Source organism: Nicotiana sylvestris, chromosome 7, assembly GCF_000393655.2.
Source record: "Nicotiana sylvestris chromosome 7, ASM39365v2, whole genome shotgun sequence".
Classification (NCBI taxonomy): domain Eukaryota; kingdom Viridiplantae; phylum Streptophyta; class Magnoliopsida; order Solanales; family Solanaceae; genus Nicotiana; species Nicotiana sylvestris.
Genome location: NC_091063.1, coordinates 6,053,138 through 6,071,999, shown reverse-complemented (window position 1 = coordinate 6,071,999; position 18,862 = coordinate 6,053,138). Strand labels below are relative to the sequence as shown.

General features: G+C 34.2%; 1 protein-coding gene and 1 long non-coding RNA gene across 2 annotated transcripts; both read right to left on the bottom strand.

Annotated features, from left to right (window-relative positions):
- Positions 1-7,106: 7,106 nt before the first annotated feature.
- On the bottom strand, positions 7,107-7,579 carry LOC138872598 (uncharacterized). The gene is made up of 2 exons (XR_011401039.1): positions 7,468-7,579; positions 7,107-7,227 (listed from the first exon to the last, which is right to left on the bottom strand). It is a non-coding gene; the product is annotated as an uncharacterized lncRNA (long non-coding RNA).
- Positions 7,580-12,123, bottom strand: LOC104232749 (glycerophosphocholine acyltransferase 1). The gene is made up of 8 exons (XM_009786016.2): positions 11,762-12,123; positions 11,525-11,614; positions 10,724-10,781; positions 10,505-10,605; positions 9,877-9,972; positions 9,696-9,789; positions 8,354-8,591; positions 7,580-8,166 (listed from the first exon to the last, which is right to left on the bottom strand). The coding sequence occupies exons 1-8, from the start codon at positions 11,843-11,845 to the stop codon at positions 7,800-7,802; spliced, it is 1,128 nt and encodes a 375-aa protein (XP_009784318.1). The 5' UTR covers positions 11,846-12,123; the 3' UTR covers positions 7,580-7,799.
- Between the last annotated feature and the right edge of the window lie 6,739 nt (positions 12,124-18,862).

The following is an 18,862-nucleotide window of genomic DNA, read 5'->3' as shown; positions in this document are numbered from 1 at the left end:
AAAAATCATTGTAATATGATGCAATTGATCAATATATTTTATGTTTTCATACACAGTTGCACATTTCATATGTGTCTCATCATTATATATCACATTATAAATTATTTATTTACTTACAATTATGCACTTCACTGTTCTCAAGTATTTACAAGTAGTTTATTTTGATTGAGCACCAAATTAAATATGACACAATGTACATTTTACGTGACATGTCACATTGCAGTATATATCTTTAACTATATGATCACTATGCATAATTACTATTCATATATTGAATCATAGATTTAACTTTATTTCTTTTCTTTTTCTCTGAAAATACTAATATTTATTCATATATTTCTTTTGTATGTCAAACAATGGGAAGCAAATATGGATATCTCACAAAACAAACTTGGATTAAAGTTCAATTGTAAAAATATTTGTTTAGTTGATTCATGTACGACACATATAATATTCAAAGAGAAGAAATATTTCTCTCATTTAAGTATGTGTAAGGCAGATGTTACTACAATTTCTGGTAGTAGTAAATTAATTGAAGGCTCTGGAAGAGCTAGTATAACTCTACCTAAAGGAAAAATACTTATCATAGAGAATGCAATGTTCTCCTCCAAGTCCAAGAGGAACTTGTTGAGTTTTAAAGATATCTGGCGAAATGGATATCATATTGAGACAATAGATGAGAATAATCTTGAATATCTCATCATTACCAAGAATGTCACTGGCCAAAAGAGGGTTATTGAGAAGTTCCCATCTTTATCTTGTGGCCTGTATTGGATAAGAATTAGTGCAGTTGAGGCACATTCTACCGTAAACCAAAAGGTTACTGATTTCAATATTTTTGTACTTTGGCATGATCGATTGGGACACCCTAGATCAATTATGATGAGATGAATTATAGAAAACTCAAATGGGCATTCATTAAAGAATTTAAAGATTCTTTTAAATAATGAATTTTCTTGCACTTATTGTTATCAAGGCAAGTTATTTATTAGACTATCACTAACAAAGGTTGGAATTGAGTCCCCTGCATTTTTGGAACGTATACAAGGGGACATTTGTGGACATATTCACCCACCTAGTGGGTCGTTTAGATATTTTATGGTCTTAATAGACGCATCTTCTAGATGGTCCCATATGTGCCTATTGTCATCTCGCAACCTCGCGTTTGCAAAATTAATGGCACAAATAATTCAATTACGGGAACAATTTTCCGATAATCCAATTAAGTCTATTAGACTTGATAATGCTGCTGAGTTTTCAACTCAAGCATTTAATGATTATTGTTTATCAATTGGGATAAAAGTGGAACATCATGTAGCTCATGTTCACACTCAAAATGGTCTTGCAGAGTCTTTAATTAAACGTCTGCAATTGATAGCAAGACCGTTACTCATGAAAACGAGGCTGCCCACTTCTGTTTGGGGTCACGCCATTTTGCATGCAGCAATGCTAGTTCATCTCAGAACGACAAATTATCATAAATATTCTCCATTGCAATTAGTTTTGGGTCATGAACCTAATATATCCCATTTAAGAATTTTTGGATGCGCAGTATATGTGCCTGTAGCACCGCCATATCGCACCAAAATGGGTCCGCAAAGAAGGTTAGGAATATATGTTGGGTTTGAATCGCCCTCCATCATTCGCTACCTCGAAACATTGACGGGAGATTTGTTTACTGCACGATTTGCAGACTGTCGATTCGATGAGACACTTTTCCCAAAATTAGGGAGAGAAGTTGGTGAAACCAAACAGGAAATTTTGTGAAAAAATCCATCATTATCTTATCTTGATCCACGTCCCTCTATTTGTAAAAAGGAGGTGCAAAAGATTCTTCATTTGCAAAGTATAGCAAATCAAATGCCTGACGCATTTACGGATCTGAAAAAAAAAAATCACATATCCCTGTAGAGAATGTTCCAATCCGTATTGATGTTCCTGTTGGACAATCTTCTAGTGTCATAGCTAATGAGTCAAAAACACGCCTAAAACGTGGCAGACTATTAGGTTCCAAAGATCGAAATCCAAGAAAAAGGAAAATAAATGATCAAAATGACACTACGAAAGAATCTCATGAAGAAATCCACAATTTAATAAATTCTGAGATTCATGAGGAATCCACTAAGCCCGAGACTCAAGAAAATAAGGAACTATCAATATATCCAATCGATATTGAGACAAATTTGAATCGAGTGGATATAGTGGTGGATTATATCTTTGCATATAATGTTGCATCTAGCATTATACAAGAAAGTGAGGATCTTGAATCCTCAATCTGTTGGAGAATGTCGACAAAGACTTGATTGGCCAAAATGGCAAGAAGCAATCCAATCAGAGTTGAATTCACTTGCAAAACGTGAAGTTTTTGGGCATGTAGTCCAAACACCTAATGGTGTTAAGCCTGTTGGTTATATTGGGTCTTTGTACGCAAGAAAAATGAGAAAACGAGGTACAAAGATATAAGGCATGCCTTGTTGCACAAGGATTTTCACAAAGGCCTGGTGTCGATTATGAAGAGACATATTCACCGGTTATGGATGCTATAACTTTCCGTTATCTCATTAGTTTTGCTTTCCATGAAAAGCTTGACATGCATTTAATGGATGTGGTTACCTCCTACCTTTATGGCTCATTTAATGAAAAGCTTGACATGCATTTAATGGATGTGGTTTCCATGTTGTTTTCTCGATGAATTTAAAATGCCAAACGCACATAATTCAAAGTACCGGGAAATATTTTCAATCAAATTGCAAAGATCTTTGTATGGTCTAAAGCAATCAAGACGAATGTGGTATAATCGTCTTAGTGAGTATTTATTAAAGGAAGGCTATATAAATGATGCTATTTGCCCATGTGTTTTTATAAAGAAAACAACATCGAAATTTGTTGTACTTGCCGTATATGTTGATGACATAAACCTTATTGGAACTCCTATAGAACTCCAAAAAGCAATTGATTATTTAAAGAAAGAATTCGAGATGAAAGATCTCGGAAAGACAAAATTATGTCTTGGTTTGCAAATTGAACATTTGGCAAACGGAATTTCTGTTCATCAATCTGCCTACATAGAAAAGGTATTGAAATAGTTTTACATGGATGGAGCACATCCATTAAGTACTCCGATGGTTGTTCGATCACTTGATGTGAATAAGGATCCATTCCGACCTCAAGAAGAGAATGAAGAGCTACTTGGTCCTGAAGTACGATATTTTAGTGCAATTGGTGCATTAATGTATCTTGCTAATACTACAAGGCCTGACATAACTTTTTCAGTTAATGTCTTAGCAAGATATAGCTCTACTCCTACAAGGAGACATTGGAATGGAATCAAACACATATTGCGGTATCTAAAAGGGACTACCTATATGGGCTTATTTTATGGCAATAATTGCAATTCCGATCTTGTTGGTTATGCTGATGCTGGGTATTTATCTGACCCACACAAGGCTCGGTCTCAAACAGGTTATGTATTTACCTATAGAGGCACTGTCATATCTTGGCGATCGACTAAGCAATCAATTGTGGCTACTTCATCTAATCATGCTGAGATAATTGCTATTCATGAAGCAAGTCGAGAGTGTGTGTGGTTGAGGTCTATAATACATCTTATTCGAGACAAATGTGGTTTGAAATGTGACAAGTTACCCACAATTTTGTATGAAGATAATGCAGCATGCATAGCTCAATTGAAGGGAGGATTCATAAAAGGAGATAGAATAAAGCACATTTCACCAAAGTTATTTTTCATACATGATCTTCAAAAGAATGGTGATATCAATGTGCAACAGATTCGTTCAAGTGATAATATGGCTGATTTGTTCACAAAATCTCTACCAACGTCAACCTTCAAGAAGCTAGTGTACAAGATCGGGATGTGAAGGCTCAAGGATGTGAAATGATGCTCTCATCAGGGGGAGTTAATGCGCGTTGTACTCTTTTTTCCTTACAAGGTTTTGTCCCACTGGGTTTTCCTTACAATTTTTTTTTAACGAGACAACCAAAAGGCGTATTGTTAGATATGTGTACTCTTTTTCCTTTTCTAGAATTTTTTTTCCCATTGAGTTTTATTTTAGTTAAGGTTTTAACGAGGCACATTACTTCTTGAGTAGACATTCAAGGGGGAGTGTTATGAATAGAATTCTATTTAGAGTGAATGTCTATCTTGTAGAGAGTTTTACTTTGTGGCTAAGTCATTTTTCCCCTATAAATAGAGGGGTCTTACCCCATTGTAAATCATCCCAAAATTCAATAAGAATTCTCTCTCTCTTTCTCTGCAATATTGTTCTTTTACTTTTATTGTTTTATAACAAAAACAAATTAATGCCTAAAAATGTCCAAAAACGTGAGTTTTCAAATTGTGTCAAATATGGAATGAAGTCTCACTTCTTTGGACGAGTTGGTCAGATTTTACTGGCCTTTCGTTTTCACTTTTTCTTTTGATTTTTTTTTTAAAGTTTATAATTATAACAAAAATACTAATTACTCAATATTCACTTATTAAAACCTCTAACTTGAAAATTAAACTAGACTAGATGAAAGAATATATATATATATATATATATATATATATATATATATATATATATATATATATATATATATATATTTTTATTTTGAAACTTTCTTTCTTTATGAATGAAGATAAAATTAATACTCTAAAAACGTAACTTTTTTTTCCGTTTTTAATTTTATCAAATAAACCTACTAAAAAGCTAAAATATGTAAATTAAACTTAAAATTATTTACATACTAAAAAGTGTTGAAAAAATCTCGAAGGTCAAAAATTAGATGCTCACAACAACGACACATAAGAACTCCTTTAAAATAGATACCACTAAAGCCTAACATATATAAACTAAACACGGATGGAGCTCATTCATCTACTCAGCATAAGAATGGTATTGGAGGAATAATTAGAAATCACAACGAAGATTGGATTATAGGGTTTTTGGGCAACATTCCATATCAATCTATTACTACAACTGAGATATATGCATTATTAAAGGGACTTACTTTGGCTAAGCTTCATAATCTAATACCAATTCAAGTGGAAGTTGATGCGAAAGAGGTAATTACACTACTACGTACTGATAACTTAACATTTGCTAACCTATTAAATGATTGCAGGTACCTCCTATGGATGCTCCATGATTCACTGGTAAACCATGCATACAGAGAACAAAATCGATTAACAAATAAATTAGCAACTTTGGGAAGTCTTTTGGAAGGGACCTATAAAATGGAAGTTTTGCATCAGCCACCACATTTTGCTCAAGAAATTGTTGAAGATGACAAGCAAGGACTGCAAAGGATCCGTTCAATACCACAAACTGCAACTAATTTTCAAGATGAACCTACAGTGCATGGAAGGAACACTTATAATATCAGTCCAAGCTATATTGGCGGCTTCAGTAATAGCTCAAATAGGAATATAACTACTACTAATAGCTTAGCTTGTAATATAGGACCTACTACTGCTACTAACTTAGTTTGCTCTATGCCAACTGCTACTACAAATAACTTAGTTTGTAATATGGTGCAATCTAAGCACCTACATCTCTCTACGCATGTTTAATTAATATATAATATTTATTTTTAGTACCAAAAAAAAAGTATTTTATCAGACAGCAAATATATCATTTTGATGATGGGAACAGAGCAAGAATTTGAACTTGTATTTATACTGTGTCGTTTATTCCCAGCAATTAATTTAACCATTGATTTCTGGTATAACATTTTACAAGACTACAAAAATATGCAAACCTCTAAGAAAAAGAAGGTAACTATAGGAGCAAAATTGAACTAAGGTAGACTATAGCCTGCAAAAATTCTCACTACAAAACACCCAAAAAAAAAAACGGTTATGCGAAGCGATGATTATTGTTCATAAGTTCGTTTACGATAGGCCCGCAAAATTTTAGGTAATTCGGGGTCGGTCATCTGAATTCATGCAGATGACGTGGACTATAGCACACGAAAATTTAGAAATCGTCCTGAATTCCTATTTTATAGCCCTAAAACGCCAAAAAACGAGGAACGGTCATGACGAAACAATAACTATTGTTCATTAGGTCGTTTCTAATGGGCTCTTAAAATTTTGGGCGATTCGAAGTCGATCACCCGAATTCATGCAGATGGCGTGGACTATAGCACATGAAAAATTGAAAATCATCCTAAATTCCTATTTTATGGCCCTAAAACGTCAAAAAACAAGGAACGGTCATGACAGAATCATGAATATTGTTCATTATGTCGTCTCTGATGCGCCCGCAAAATTTTAGGTGATTCAGAGCCGGTTGCCTGAATCCGCAAATAACAAATCGTCCTGAATTCCTGTTTTATGGCCCTAATATATCAAAAAACAAGGAAAGGTCGTGGCAAACCCATGATGATTATTCATTAGGTCGTTTCTGATGGGCTCGCAAAATTTTAGGCGATTCGGGGCCAGCCACCTAAATTCATACACGAAAAATTGGATATCGTCCTGAATTCTTGTTTTATGGCCCAAAAATGCCAAAAAATAAGGAACGGTCATGGCGAAGCAATGGCTATTGTTCATGAGGTCGTTTTTGATGGGCCCGCAAAATTTTAAGCGATTCGAGACCAGTCGCCCGAATTAATGTTTCGTGTTTTATGAAACTAAAACGCCAAAAAACGTGGAACGGTCATGGCGAACCCATGACTATTGTCCATTAGTTCTTTTCTGATGGGCTCGCAAAATTGTAGACCATTCAAGGCCGGTCGCCCAAATTCATGCAGATGACGGGAACTATAATACACAAAAAATTAAAAATTATCTTGAACTCCTGTTTTATGGCCCTAAAACACTAAACACGTGGAAATGGTCATGGCAAACCCATGACTATCGTTTATAAGGTTGTTTCTGATGGACCAGTAAAAATTTTAGGCGATTCGGGGCCGATGGCAACATAAACACAAGACTCCAGAATTCCTTGTTTCTTAACTATACATTTGAGCAGATGAATAAAATTTACGAACTCTATGTTGCTCCAGTTGAACATAATTATATTTAGTTTTCTTTCAGTGAAGAAAGGAAGTATTTCTAAAAACAAAAATTGGTATGGATATATTCAAGTCTTCAGAAGTGAAAAGAAGCAACTAGTCGTAGTTTAAAACGAAGCATCAAAGAAAGTACAGCTTGTCATAGTTAATTTCTTCCCTCATGAAGAAGAATTCTATGGCATTTGAACCCAACTACTTCGGTTTCTACAATAAAAGAAAAAGGAAGTGTTATATAAGTAAAGCTTGATATGGAGGGGCAGAAAGAAATACCTTAACTCACTCTTTGCCAATGAGAAAACCAAAAAGAAAAGCCTTTAAGCTCAGGAAAGGCCACCTAGGTACACAAACTGTGAGACCGTCTAAGGGCAGCCCGTGCACAAAGCGTCCCGTAATCACACAGGGTCTGGGGATCGCACCCTAAAGGGTGTAATATAGGCAACATACCTTGACGCAAGCATCAAAGGCTAATTTCATGGCTCGAACCTATGCTCCAAAGCTCCCCTTCAAACTGCTAGATCGTCTGTCTCATGTGATTCAACTGAAAATTCAGAAAAAGTTCACAACTAAACTAATCTTTCCTTCACCAAGTATACCAAAGCACAAACAACTATTCAGATTTAATTCACAACGGAATGAAGATGGTTCATTTTTTCCTTTCACCAAATCTACAACTTGGAGTTCACAGAACTTAAACCTTTCATTCATTTGTATGTAAAGCAGGCAGAAATGTTAACAACTAAGTGTGATGATGGGACACTCCAAATCAGATAGTTCCATTATTCAGACTGGACTGTTTCAGAAGCATTATTAGTATCCGTTGCGCTCTCCTGCAAAGAAGTCTGATCGTTCTGGTTGGGGACAGGTGGCATCTTTGATTTTTTCTTTTCCTCCTTGAGAATCACTTGCCTGGGCATCACATCTAACATAAAGTTTCCACCATTCCATATAGATGCTGAAACCTTGAGTACTTGGAATACAACATGCAACTTATATGACAAAAATATGGGCACGGTGAGTGCTGTAGTTGCTAGCGTAAATACGGCCTGGAGCAGAATATACATAAACAAGCGATTCTGATCTCCAAGCAAACCACTGACGCGCCACCATATGTTGTTTGCTTTCTTTGCTTTTTTTGAGAGCTCCCTACCAATTGACGAACATAATAGAATCAACACCAACCACAATACAACAGCCAGGAAAAAACTAAACACAATGACCCATGATGACGTCCATAGACTAGAACAAAAAGGGACAGATGGAGAAAGAAAGGTGCATACACCCAAAAAAGACTTCATCATAGGCTGCAAAAATTAGACACTAAAATGGCTACCTGTAAGATGTCATAACTTCAGGGTCTCGCAGAAATCTCTGTCGGCGTAGGACATCTACTATGAGATAATAGAGAACCTGCCAGAGAAAATATGCAGCTAATGGGACCCAAAATAGCCAAGTCCAAAGGTAGGATTGGTTTTCTTTGTAAGGCCATGATGCTCGTGCTGGAGTACCTTCAGGATGCATAGCTCCAAAAAACTCAGGATCCCACCAGCGAATTGTGAAGAAAACCAACCCTGCAAATCAGAATAGTTGGAGGTAATCAATTTAAACAAGCCAAGAGTTCTTTAAAAATAAATTGGGGAGAAGACAGGTACACTTTCTAACTCATTGGACAAAGTAAGAACGATGTCAATATGTAATACAATGTCACATAAATATCTTATGATATCTGAACCGAAAGCTTACTACTTCCGGTAATTCACACAGTGCAGCACTAAAAAGAGATTAATGTTTTATATGATTTGCTGCAGCAGAAGTAGACAACTAGATAATTACGATTAAGAATCTCTGACAGACTTTGAAGTATTAGCTTTACTTGTAAGTGATTCACAGAGTGCAGCACTAAAAGGCAATTAATTACCGAGTGTTTGACACGATGTGCTGCAGCAGAAATAGAACAACCCGACAATTACAATTAATAAACTCTCACAGACTTAGAAGTATTAGGTTTCAGAGGGATTAAACATCCTCAAAGCATGGCATCAGGCATCCAAAGAAAACTAGAAGTACCTTTGTAAACAATTGACCTAGTGTTGACCAATACTGTACAATGCAAATTAAACAAGAAATTAAGGGAAAGATAAATTGAAAAAATCAAATATCATTAGCAAAAGGCACGATCATAACAAAAATTATCACAAATGAAAAACATGATGCAAACAGAACAAACTCTTCAAGAGGGGAATATTAGTAAATATCATTTTCCCACATCACCTTTTATCCTTTTCATTTTCCTTTTAAGAAAAATCTTTTGCACAACTAAAACATGGAAGCAATTATACCTTGAGGCAAATACTTTGGTAATGAAACGAAAAATAGTCAACACTAAGCTATGTAATCAAATAGCAAATGGGCAACCCAATACGAAATCTACTTCTGGAAGTTATAAAGCAACTCTGAACTCAAAATCCAGATCCTTAGAATGAGATCACGACTAAAATATGGAGATATGGCAGGGCCTCAATGTATATATAAGCATGCATAATCAAGACAAGACATTCTTTTTTGTTTAGAATGGAAGTTGTTTAAGTCCATACCCCCACTGCACTGGTTTCTATGTTTGAGCGCAAAAACTTGCTATTGCCGGCAATAGGAGAACAGAAGAATGTCCTACTTACCAGGTAAAAGATGTATGAAGACACTGACAATTTTATCAACTGAACTAAAAACTAAGCTACAGCGCCAAACAATCAATGCCCATGCTAGAGGCCCCTGCAGTTATATGTAAGAGGATAAAAATTTAAGAGTAGATAAATCTTAAAGTTAGTATTAAGGACCTTTCAAATATAAGATGTTTACCTCTGCGAACGAGAAACAAACCATAAATAGCTTCTCATTTGTAGGAAACAACAGAAGCGTGACTACAAAAATATTGTTTGCATAATAGCAAAAGTCCTGCACAACAAGAAGCCCGCATCCAATCATTTGTCTAACAACTAGGAATTACTAGACACGGGAAGGAACAGAAACTTTATTCCTATGTTTTAAAGATTGAATTCCTCGTCTGAGAGGTTCACTTGAGTGGCAAGGGAAATAGTAGGACTTGAAATTAGGGATTAATATCATAAAACGTTTCACGAATGTTATTTTGGAAAACTCATAATGCCGAAACACCAAATTAATATGCTGGTCCATCAGTGATAATTGTTATTTGCCTTTCTCCTATAATCATTATGTTTAATCCCGTTTCATTTAAGATCTTGAGTTTGCACGGTCTAGTAAAATTAGAAAAAATAAATATATAGAGTTTAAGAGCGTGCAATTACAACAGCCAACAACTCAGAATTTCATACTGCAAACTATAACTACATGAAATCTTTTGCATAGCCATTCAACTACACTGTTTTGCTTATCCTACATGTTATGAAACTGCCACTTGAAATATTAAGTTAAAGAACACAAATTGTACAGGTGAAGCTGGGCTTACCAAAAGATAGTAATGCCATTTCTTGTATCTGTAGTAGATCCATCTCAGAGGAACGAAAATGACATAGAACAAACAGTAAACATATCGAACATCCTGTGGCCCTGATCATTGAATCAGCCATTGAATAGTCAAAAAGAAAGCTAAAACAAACTACTAAATTAAAATTCAAGAAGAAGCAATTAGATAAAGCGAATAGCTAAGACTAGACATTTCACTCACTTGCACCCAGTATAAAGCAAAATGCCCCAAACCCAAGAACACCCATCAGATGTGTCACCTGCAAACACCATGACTCCAATTAATACAACTTTAAAGAAAACCTGTGTAATACTGCAGACAAAGATTCAGCTCCCAAGGCTTTGATCTAGTGGTAAGAGCATAGCTTGTGATGTGTTGCTTAGGCGCATGTCACAGGTTCAAACCCTGCTGCTAAGATGTCCATAAGGAGTCAATTGGCACCCCTTCACAGAAAAATTACTCTGTGTAGATACGTCAATTTTTTTCTATGTATAAATAATATATGTTGAATCCCCTTGGACATTTCATGTGTTCACTTATATATTTTGCATTAGTAAATATCCTAGCACCGCCACTACCTATTACAAACAGAAGCCAATTGAGAAGCAAGGGCGGAGCTAGAGTGTCTATGGGCCGAACCTGGTAGTTTTGGTCCAATCTTGTATTTATCTTTGGAATCTATTGAATATATCCAAATTATTAATTTAGAACTCAGTAACTTAAAAAGAATTAGAAACCTAAACCATAAGTTAGGGATTACAACCCAGTAACCTATGGATTAAAATCCATAAGTTTCAAATTCTGGCTCCGCCGGAGAAAGGTAGGGCGGGCCCATTATCTACCGAGGGCCTCGGGATTTCTGGTGTATCAACCAATATTGTAGACAAATATTTGGTTTATGGTATTAACTCAAAACAGAGAAAAATTCACATAAAACGGCAGAAAAGCAGTATATGCATGTAACTGTAAATTGCGTGTGTAAATGAACTTTGATATACAAACCTTGTTAATAAATCGTTCATGTTCCTCAGCTCGTTTCGCGATCTTATCAGCTTGTTTTGACAAGATCTGTTTCGTCTTCTCCTTTGTTTTCTACAAACAACAAAAAAAAAAAAAAATACAGATAATATATATACCAACCCATTCAATAATTCCTTCAAACACGTAAACTGCAATAAAACCCACCACGAAAAAACACAAATTCACGCACAAAAACACAAAAATCTATAAAATACGTACCTGGGATCGATCTTTGAAACGTTGTTTGACCTTTCCAAATGACTGTCCATTGCTATCATCCATTGATTCTTCGTTGCTTGACATTTTTGTTCAAAATCTAAAAGCTGATGTTGAAGCTTGAATTGATGTGGTGCGCGCGGTTCAATATAAACACGGATTCGCTCTGCGTTATCTCAGTCTCGATTTCAGGAATGCTTTAATTGAATCAGAGAATTAATTAAACTTTGATGATTCATCATTTCTGTTGTTAATCAATCTGGGAGTGCCTTCTTTAGCAAAAACTGCTTATTCTATTCAATGCTTTGACCCCTTTATTTTGTTGATGATTTGCTTTTTTTCAGAGCACACAATCCCATGTACACACGTAAGGCATGATATCTTCATTTATTTATTTATTTATTTTGTTGGAATTTATTTTAAATAGGAAAAATGTCCAAATTCTGAAATTCATCCTTATAATGTTTGAAATTGCCCAATTTTGTTCTCGTTTATATTTTTAGTTCATTTATATTTTTGCCATTACTCCCTCTGGTCTACAATAAATGACTAATTTGTTTTTTTTTTGTCCAAAATAAGTGTCCATTTATATAATCAAGAATTTTATTTTATTTTTTTAAAAAAAACTTATGTATGTATCCCTAAAATGTCATTTAATCCTCACATTTGAGAAAAGAAGTAAGTGTTACTATAACTATGTTGCAATATTTAATTAAGGATAGTTTAGTTACAATATCTATTTTTATCTAGAATTTAGTATTTCGTTAATGGATGTGCCCAAAGTAAATTGATCACTTATTGTAGACCGGAGGGAACGTAAATTATCTTATATTTAGCATTATTGGAGCTCTAATATCGAACCGGTGGATTCTGAATATCCAAATTATTTAAGAAAAAAGATACAAATTTATAAGTTTTGACTATGATTTAAAATTATTTTCTGCTTGAAGCTCTATAAGGAGTCGAGGGTAAAAAAGAAATTATTTTTTGATGGTGAGAGCAATATTAAATAAAAGAATTGAACTAATAATAAAGTTGCTTAATTCAAAATATAAAAAAAAAAACAAATTTAGCCTTTTTAAATAAGTGTATTTACATTGAATCTCAAAGTTGCAAACTCAAAAACAAAGGCCAAATATCATTTCATTAAGTCACTTATCTGAGGACTAACGTTTGGTAGCTGAAAAGACTAGGAGCTTACATATAAGGTGTAGAAATCTTTCAATAATGTGAAGTTATTTGGGAAAAATCGTACAGATTCAGTCCAAAACGAATAAAATCACATCATGTTAAGAGTATCTATAAACCGTTTAGCTCATATCCCAAGTTCAGCGAGACGAGTATGATGGCGATGGCAGAGTGATGGTGCAAGACTATATTTGCTTACTCTCACGAGCTTGGAGACACGCTCATAAAAAGAAATTAGGTTGTAGGCTTCGATTGTCATAAATACTCTAACGATGTGGGTGACACATAGTGAATCTCTGAAATTGACTTATAGATCGTGGTAATGGCCATGTGGAACGTTGTTCGAGGGAAAGATTGTTGGGTGTACAAACAAAATCTCGCATTGAGCACTGAAAAGATTGGAAGCCTCCGTATAAAATGTAGAGATCTCTTAATGATAAGAGACCTTTTGAGAAAAACCGCCCGGACTTGATTCAAAACGAACAATATCACACATGTTAAGAGTGTCATTGTGCCGTGTTAGCCCAACATCTTAAGTGATTAATTATAAAAACCGACTTAATATTTGAATATAAAACTATGAAATTTCGTATATAATTATACTGTCCTTTTTTTTCTCCATTAAATTTCGTGTATTATTAAATTATCCCATCAAGGATAAGTCGTCTGTCTCGAACTAAAAAGGTTACACGTCAATTATGGACAGGTAGTCGTGGCCCCATAAGGGAGCAAAATGACAATGTAGAAATTGGTAGATGACTCGATTGATCTGTTTCCTATACAAAAGAATCTGATTAATTTATTCGAATATTTGATGTGAATATCTGACTAATGCTTCACTTCCATTTGAAAATAATACTATGCATTATCTATAAATAGTTAAAAACTAAGCAATTGTGCAAGCTAACTATTCATGCTCTAAATTTCTGCTGATAATCGGACTACAAATATTTGAGGAGTTTTTGACATGAAAAAAAAATGCATAACGAGTGAACATAAATGGAGTGCGTGGTTTCCTTATTGGCCAACCAAAAAACTTTGGAATGAAGAAAAAAAAAACACACACACACAAATAGTTGATCGAATTTGTTGTTTGCTTTTTTTAGTCAGTATACATAAATTATTGCATATGATTATATATATTATACATATTTTATATATACTGACGATTTTTGTTTAAGCAGTTAGGTGAAAGATTATTTAATGGAGAAATTCAAACATAGCCAGATTTACAAGTGGTCATTCAAAAAAAGCCACAGTTTCAAAGGTGACCGAAATTTAACTACTTTTCATGTAAAGATAAATCTGAAAGAAAAAACTATTCAAAATTCGGAAAAATAATCCAGTATAATATACTGGAACTCCAGTATAATGTGCTCCAATCTCTAGTATATTATACTGAAACTTTCTGCGTGTTGGAGTTCCAGCATAATATGCTGGAAGTTCATACACAGGTGCACCGATCTCCAGTATATTATGCTGGAAATTTTCGTGTTGCAACAAAATGGTGGTTATTTTTCAATGACTTTGCAAACGTTGACTATTTTTAAATGATCAGCCCGAAAACTAGTTAGCCCGTGCTATTTTTACTTATTTAAGTTAATAATTTAAAAAAAAAATAGAGTAGGGGATCTTCTAGATTTGAAGTTTCCACATTCCAAGGACAAATCTCTTTAATTTACTCTTTATCTAAATGAAAAGAAATACGAGGAGAAATTGGGTCCTGACTGACAACAATAACTTCTGATTTGTGTTTCTCCAAACCCCAACGAGACATTAAAAGCTCACAATCTGCTACAGTAGAATTCAATTCTCAATTAAATCGAAAATGGCTTTTCATCCTAGTAATAATAAATACCTTTAATGGGAAAACGACTTGCATTCATAAAAGGGAAATTTTCAGAGACAAATCCGGAGATCTCTAGAAGCTTTTTATCAAACTTGACTTCTATTGGATACAACAACAACAACAACCCAGGAAAATCTCACAAGTGGGGTTTGGGGTGGTTAATATGTACGTAGACCTTACCTCTACCCTAAAGGGATAGAGAGGCTGTTTCCGAAAGACCCTCGGCTCAAGATAATAAGAAAAATAAGAAAAACAAAAGGGGAGAATATTAGTTTCACCATAGAGATCATAGGAAAAATAGGAACCTAAAATGCATAAGAAAAATACAAGGCAGAAATGATGGCTAGTATATAGATCTAGCACCGAAAAGAGAAAATATTAAGACACGACAATGGTCCTAGTAATTTTCGATTAAAACCTTATCAGACTAGGCTCACAATGGAACAAAGTAACGCAAGACTCAACTAGCTCCTAGCCTACAACTGTAATTCCGCAAGACTTCTATTGGATAATGTCCACTTATTCAGTTGCATCGTACATTTGGATTACAATGTGCTAATTTGGCCTTTTGAATAAGCCCACTATTGCCATAGCCTCTATCAGATTCAAGCCCATATTAGTGTGCTAGAAGCAGCTTTTGAAGTAAAAATTGCACGGGCTAGCCAGTTTTCGGACTGGTTATTAAAAAATAGTCAATATTTGCAAAGTCATTAAAAAATAGCTAATATTTTGCTGCAACACGGAAAGTTCCAGCATAATATACTGGAGATCAGTGCACCTATGCATGAACTTCCTGCATATTATGCTGGAACTCCAACATACGAAAAGTTCCAGCATAATATACCGGAGATTGGAGCACCTGTGTATGAACTTCCAGCATTTTATGCTAGATCAGTATATTATACCAGAACTCCAATATATTATGCTGGAACTCCAGTATATCCAGTATTATATACTGGAGTTCCAGCATAAGTAAAAATATACTAGAATTTCAGTATATTATGCTGGAGTATTTTTCGGATTTTGAACAGTGTTTTCGTTCAAATTTATCTTTACATGAAAAGTGGCTAAATTTCGATTACTTTTGAAATTATGGCTATTTTTGAATGACCACTTGTAAATCTGGTTATTTTTATCATTTTCATAAACCGCTATAGTTTAGAACCTAATAACTATAATTTGCTTAATTACCATTCATAGCCTGTTCAATTGTTACTAACTTGTATCATTTGTATTCAAACGCACAACGTTATAGCGTGTGTCAACTGTCGTTTGCGTAATTATATTCATTCGTTCAACAAATACAATATGTATCAACTGTAACCAAGGCGAAATACAAAGGACTGTATCGACTGTATCTGTTCGTGCAACGAATACAACTAAGGCAAAATGCAGAAATATAGAAAATAAAATGTTCTTGTTGAGATTCGAACTCAAAACCTTCACTAGTTAAGCAAGCGCTCTAACCAACAAAGCTATGAGAGCTTGTTGCTATCTTGTTTCACTTCTAAGTAATTAATCTCTTATTTCATGAATTTGCTATAAAAATTTAAATAAAGCTACAAATGGTAAATTTGCAGAAAGTATATCAACAAATGATAAATACAGTGTAAATAGATAGATATACATTACTTATACATAGATAGAACAAAAGGAGGAGCCGACCATATTTATTGTTTATTTTATCTAGCCATATACATAGATATACATTACTTATACACATATAATACATAAATTATATATATATATATATATATATATATATATATATATATATATATATATATATTATATCTTCACTAACTATTGTTAGTTAAAGAGGTTGGTTGAGCGGCTATTTGGATTAATTCTTCTTTTTGAATCTTAAGAAGATAAATTTATATTATTATCGAATTTGAAAAGAAATTCATACTATTATAAAAAAAGGTAAAATACATCGACAACCACTTAAAGTTGTCCACACTTTTCACTTAGATACTTCATTTTAAGTTTGTTTCATTTGAACATTTCAATCACATCTCAAATGTGTCATTTAGAAATAAAATTTATAGGCAGTCAAACATAGTAGATGCGTGTAATTCACATGCCAGAATAGCCAATAAAATGGAGACACATGGGTTTATTAATAACTACTCCCTCTGTTCCAGTTTATGTGAACCTATTTCTATTTTGGTCCGTTCCAAAAAGAATGATCCCTTTCTAAATTTGATAACAATTTAGATTAAACTTACAATTCTACCCTTAATGAGAAGCTTTTATAATCACACAAATACTCTGGGACCCTTTTTACTTTGTTTAGGACCACAAATTCCAAAAGTCTTCATTTTTTCTTTTCTTAAAATCCATACTCAGTCAAATAGGTTCACATTAATTGGAAAGAAAGTAAAAAAAGCTTTTGAGAAAAGAAATAAAATAAAATAAAAACAAGAATCCCAACCCACCCCTCCCCTCTGTCATCTTTCCCAACGACCCCAACCCCTCTTCCTTTCCATCTTCTTCTACCAAACGAAAGAACAAAGTACTCCCATAACCATAGCTCGAGTCTTCCATCTTCCACCTCTTTTAAGTTTAACCACCACCTACTGTAGTTTTAGCCATAAAATCAGCCGTTAAGAACAATTCATGACAGATCCACGAGCATCACGCTAACCACAGTCAAACGATCCTAGCTTTTGTCCCTTATTGTTTTGCATTTTTATAAACAAAAACCTTGAAGCTCCACCATTCCTCTGTCACTGAAATAAATCAATTTTCTCTAACCACAATCACAAAAATACACTATTTCCAACAATTCTTGTTCTTAGCCGGATGTAAACTGAGGGAAAGGTGCCATACACTATTCCCACGTTGTTTCGTGCCATAGTTTGCGTTGAATTTTCTTGCTCAGTGGCTAGATTTTCAAATTCTCCGTCCCTATTTTCGTTTGAGCTTTTTTATACCCAAAATGCCCTTTCAGTAACCTTTTGAATATTTCTCTCCCACCATTAAATATTTTTCTTCCCAATACATGGAAGATTTCAAGGGTTCAAACCCTATTTTCCATAAAGCTTTTCATTTTTAACGTATTTCCATCCTTTGTTTGGTAGTATAAACCCATATAATTCGAAATAATTCATCTATATACATGTATTTAATTGTGTATTTCATATATGTTTAGTATTTGAGTGTGTATTTCATATATTTTTTAGTAGGTCTTAAAAGCCCTACTATTTAAACACATGATACCCTACTTAAACAAACCCTAAATGGCCGAAACCCATTCTTAAACAAACCTTCATTTAAACTCCTATGTTCTTCTAACTTTTAGTTAATAGATTAAGGATGCATTCGAAGAAGAATAGTGCTTCCAAAGTATATGTTGTATTTTCTGGTAAAAGACCAGGAATATACTACTCATGGAGTGAATGTTCTCCTATGGTTATCGGGGTTAAGCGTAGCATCTTCCAGTCTTTCTAGTCTCACGATGCGGCCATATCGGCGTTCGATGAATTTGAAAAATTTGCTGAAGGTAAACAAAAACTCAAATCTATGGTGTTTGTTGTTTTTTTGTGGTAAGAAGCCGGGAATATACAAAAGTTGGTCTGAGTGTGTTAAAATACTTGTTGGAGTCGAGGGTAGCTACTTTCATGCTTTCCAATATTATGATGAAGCCTTCAACAAATTTAAAAGAACAAGTTTTTCACAGGAAGAGTCATCTTCAAGCTCGGTTGTTGAAGAAAGTGAAGAAGTGGTAACAAATGAAAGAGCAGCAAGTGATATTTCATCTGCTATATTAGCGGGCATATTTATTGGGTTGAAGCTGTCTGAAAATGTTGGAAAGTAATTATGTCAATTTTAGTTCATATGTTATCTTGTGTTTGAAAAGTGTTTGTTATTTCTATTTGGTGTGCAAGAGTTGATGACTTTGTTTTTACTTTTGAATATCAAGTGTTGTAATGAAGTTGGGCATGATTATTTTATGTTTAATTTCTTCATTATTTCATTATCTAAGAAGTTTGAATTTTGTGACTTCTTTAGCATTTCGATCATATTTAACCTTTGGTGTGATCTTTGTCCGGTTAATATGT

What these genes read in the sequence shown, in the direction of transcription:
- LOC104232749 (XM_009786016.2), bottom strand. Translation starts at nt 11,845, where the DNA reads ATGTCAAGCAACGAAGAATCAATGGATGATAGCAATGGACAGTCATTT. An exon ending in GTTTCAAAGATCGATCCCAG is followed by an intron (nt 11,615 to 11,761) that starts GTACGTATTTTA and finishes TGTTGTTTGTAG; the next exon opens with AAAACAAAGGAGAAGACGAA. An exon ending in ATGAACGATTTATTAACAAG is followed by an intron (nt 10,782 to 11,524) that starts GTTTGTATATCA and finishes TGGTGTTTGCAG; the next exon opens with GTGACACATCTGATGGGTGT.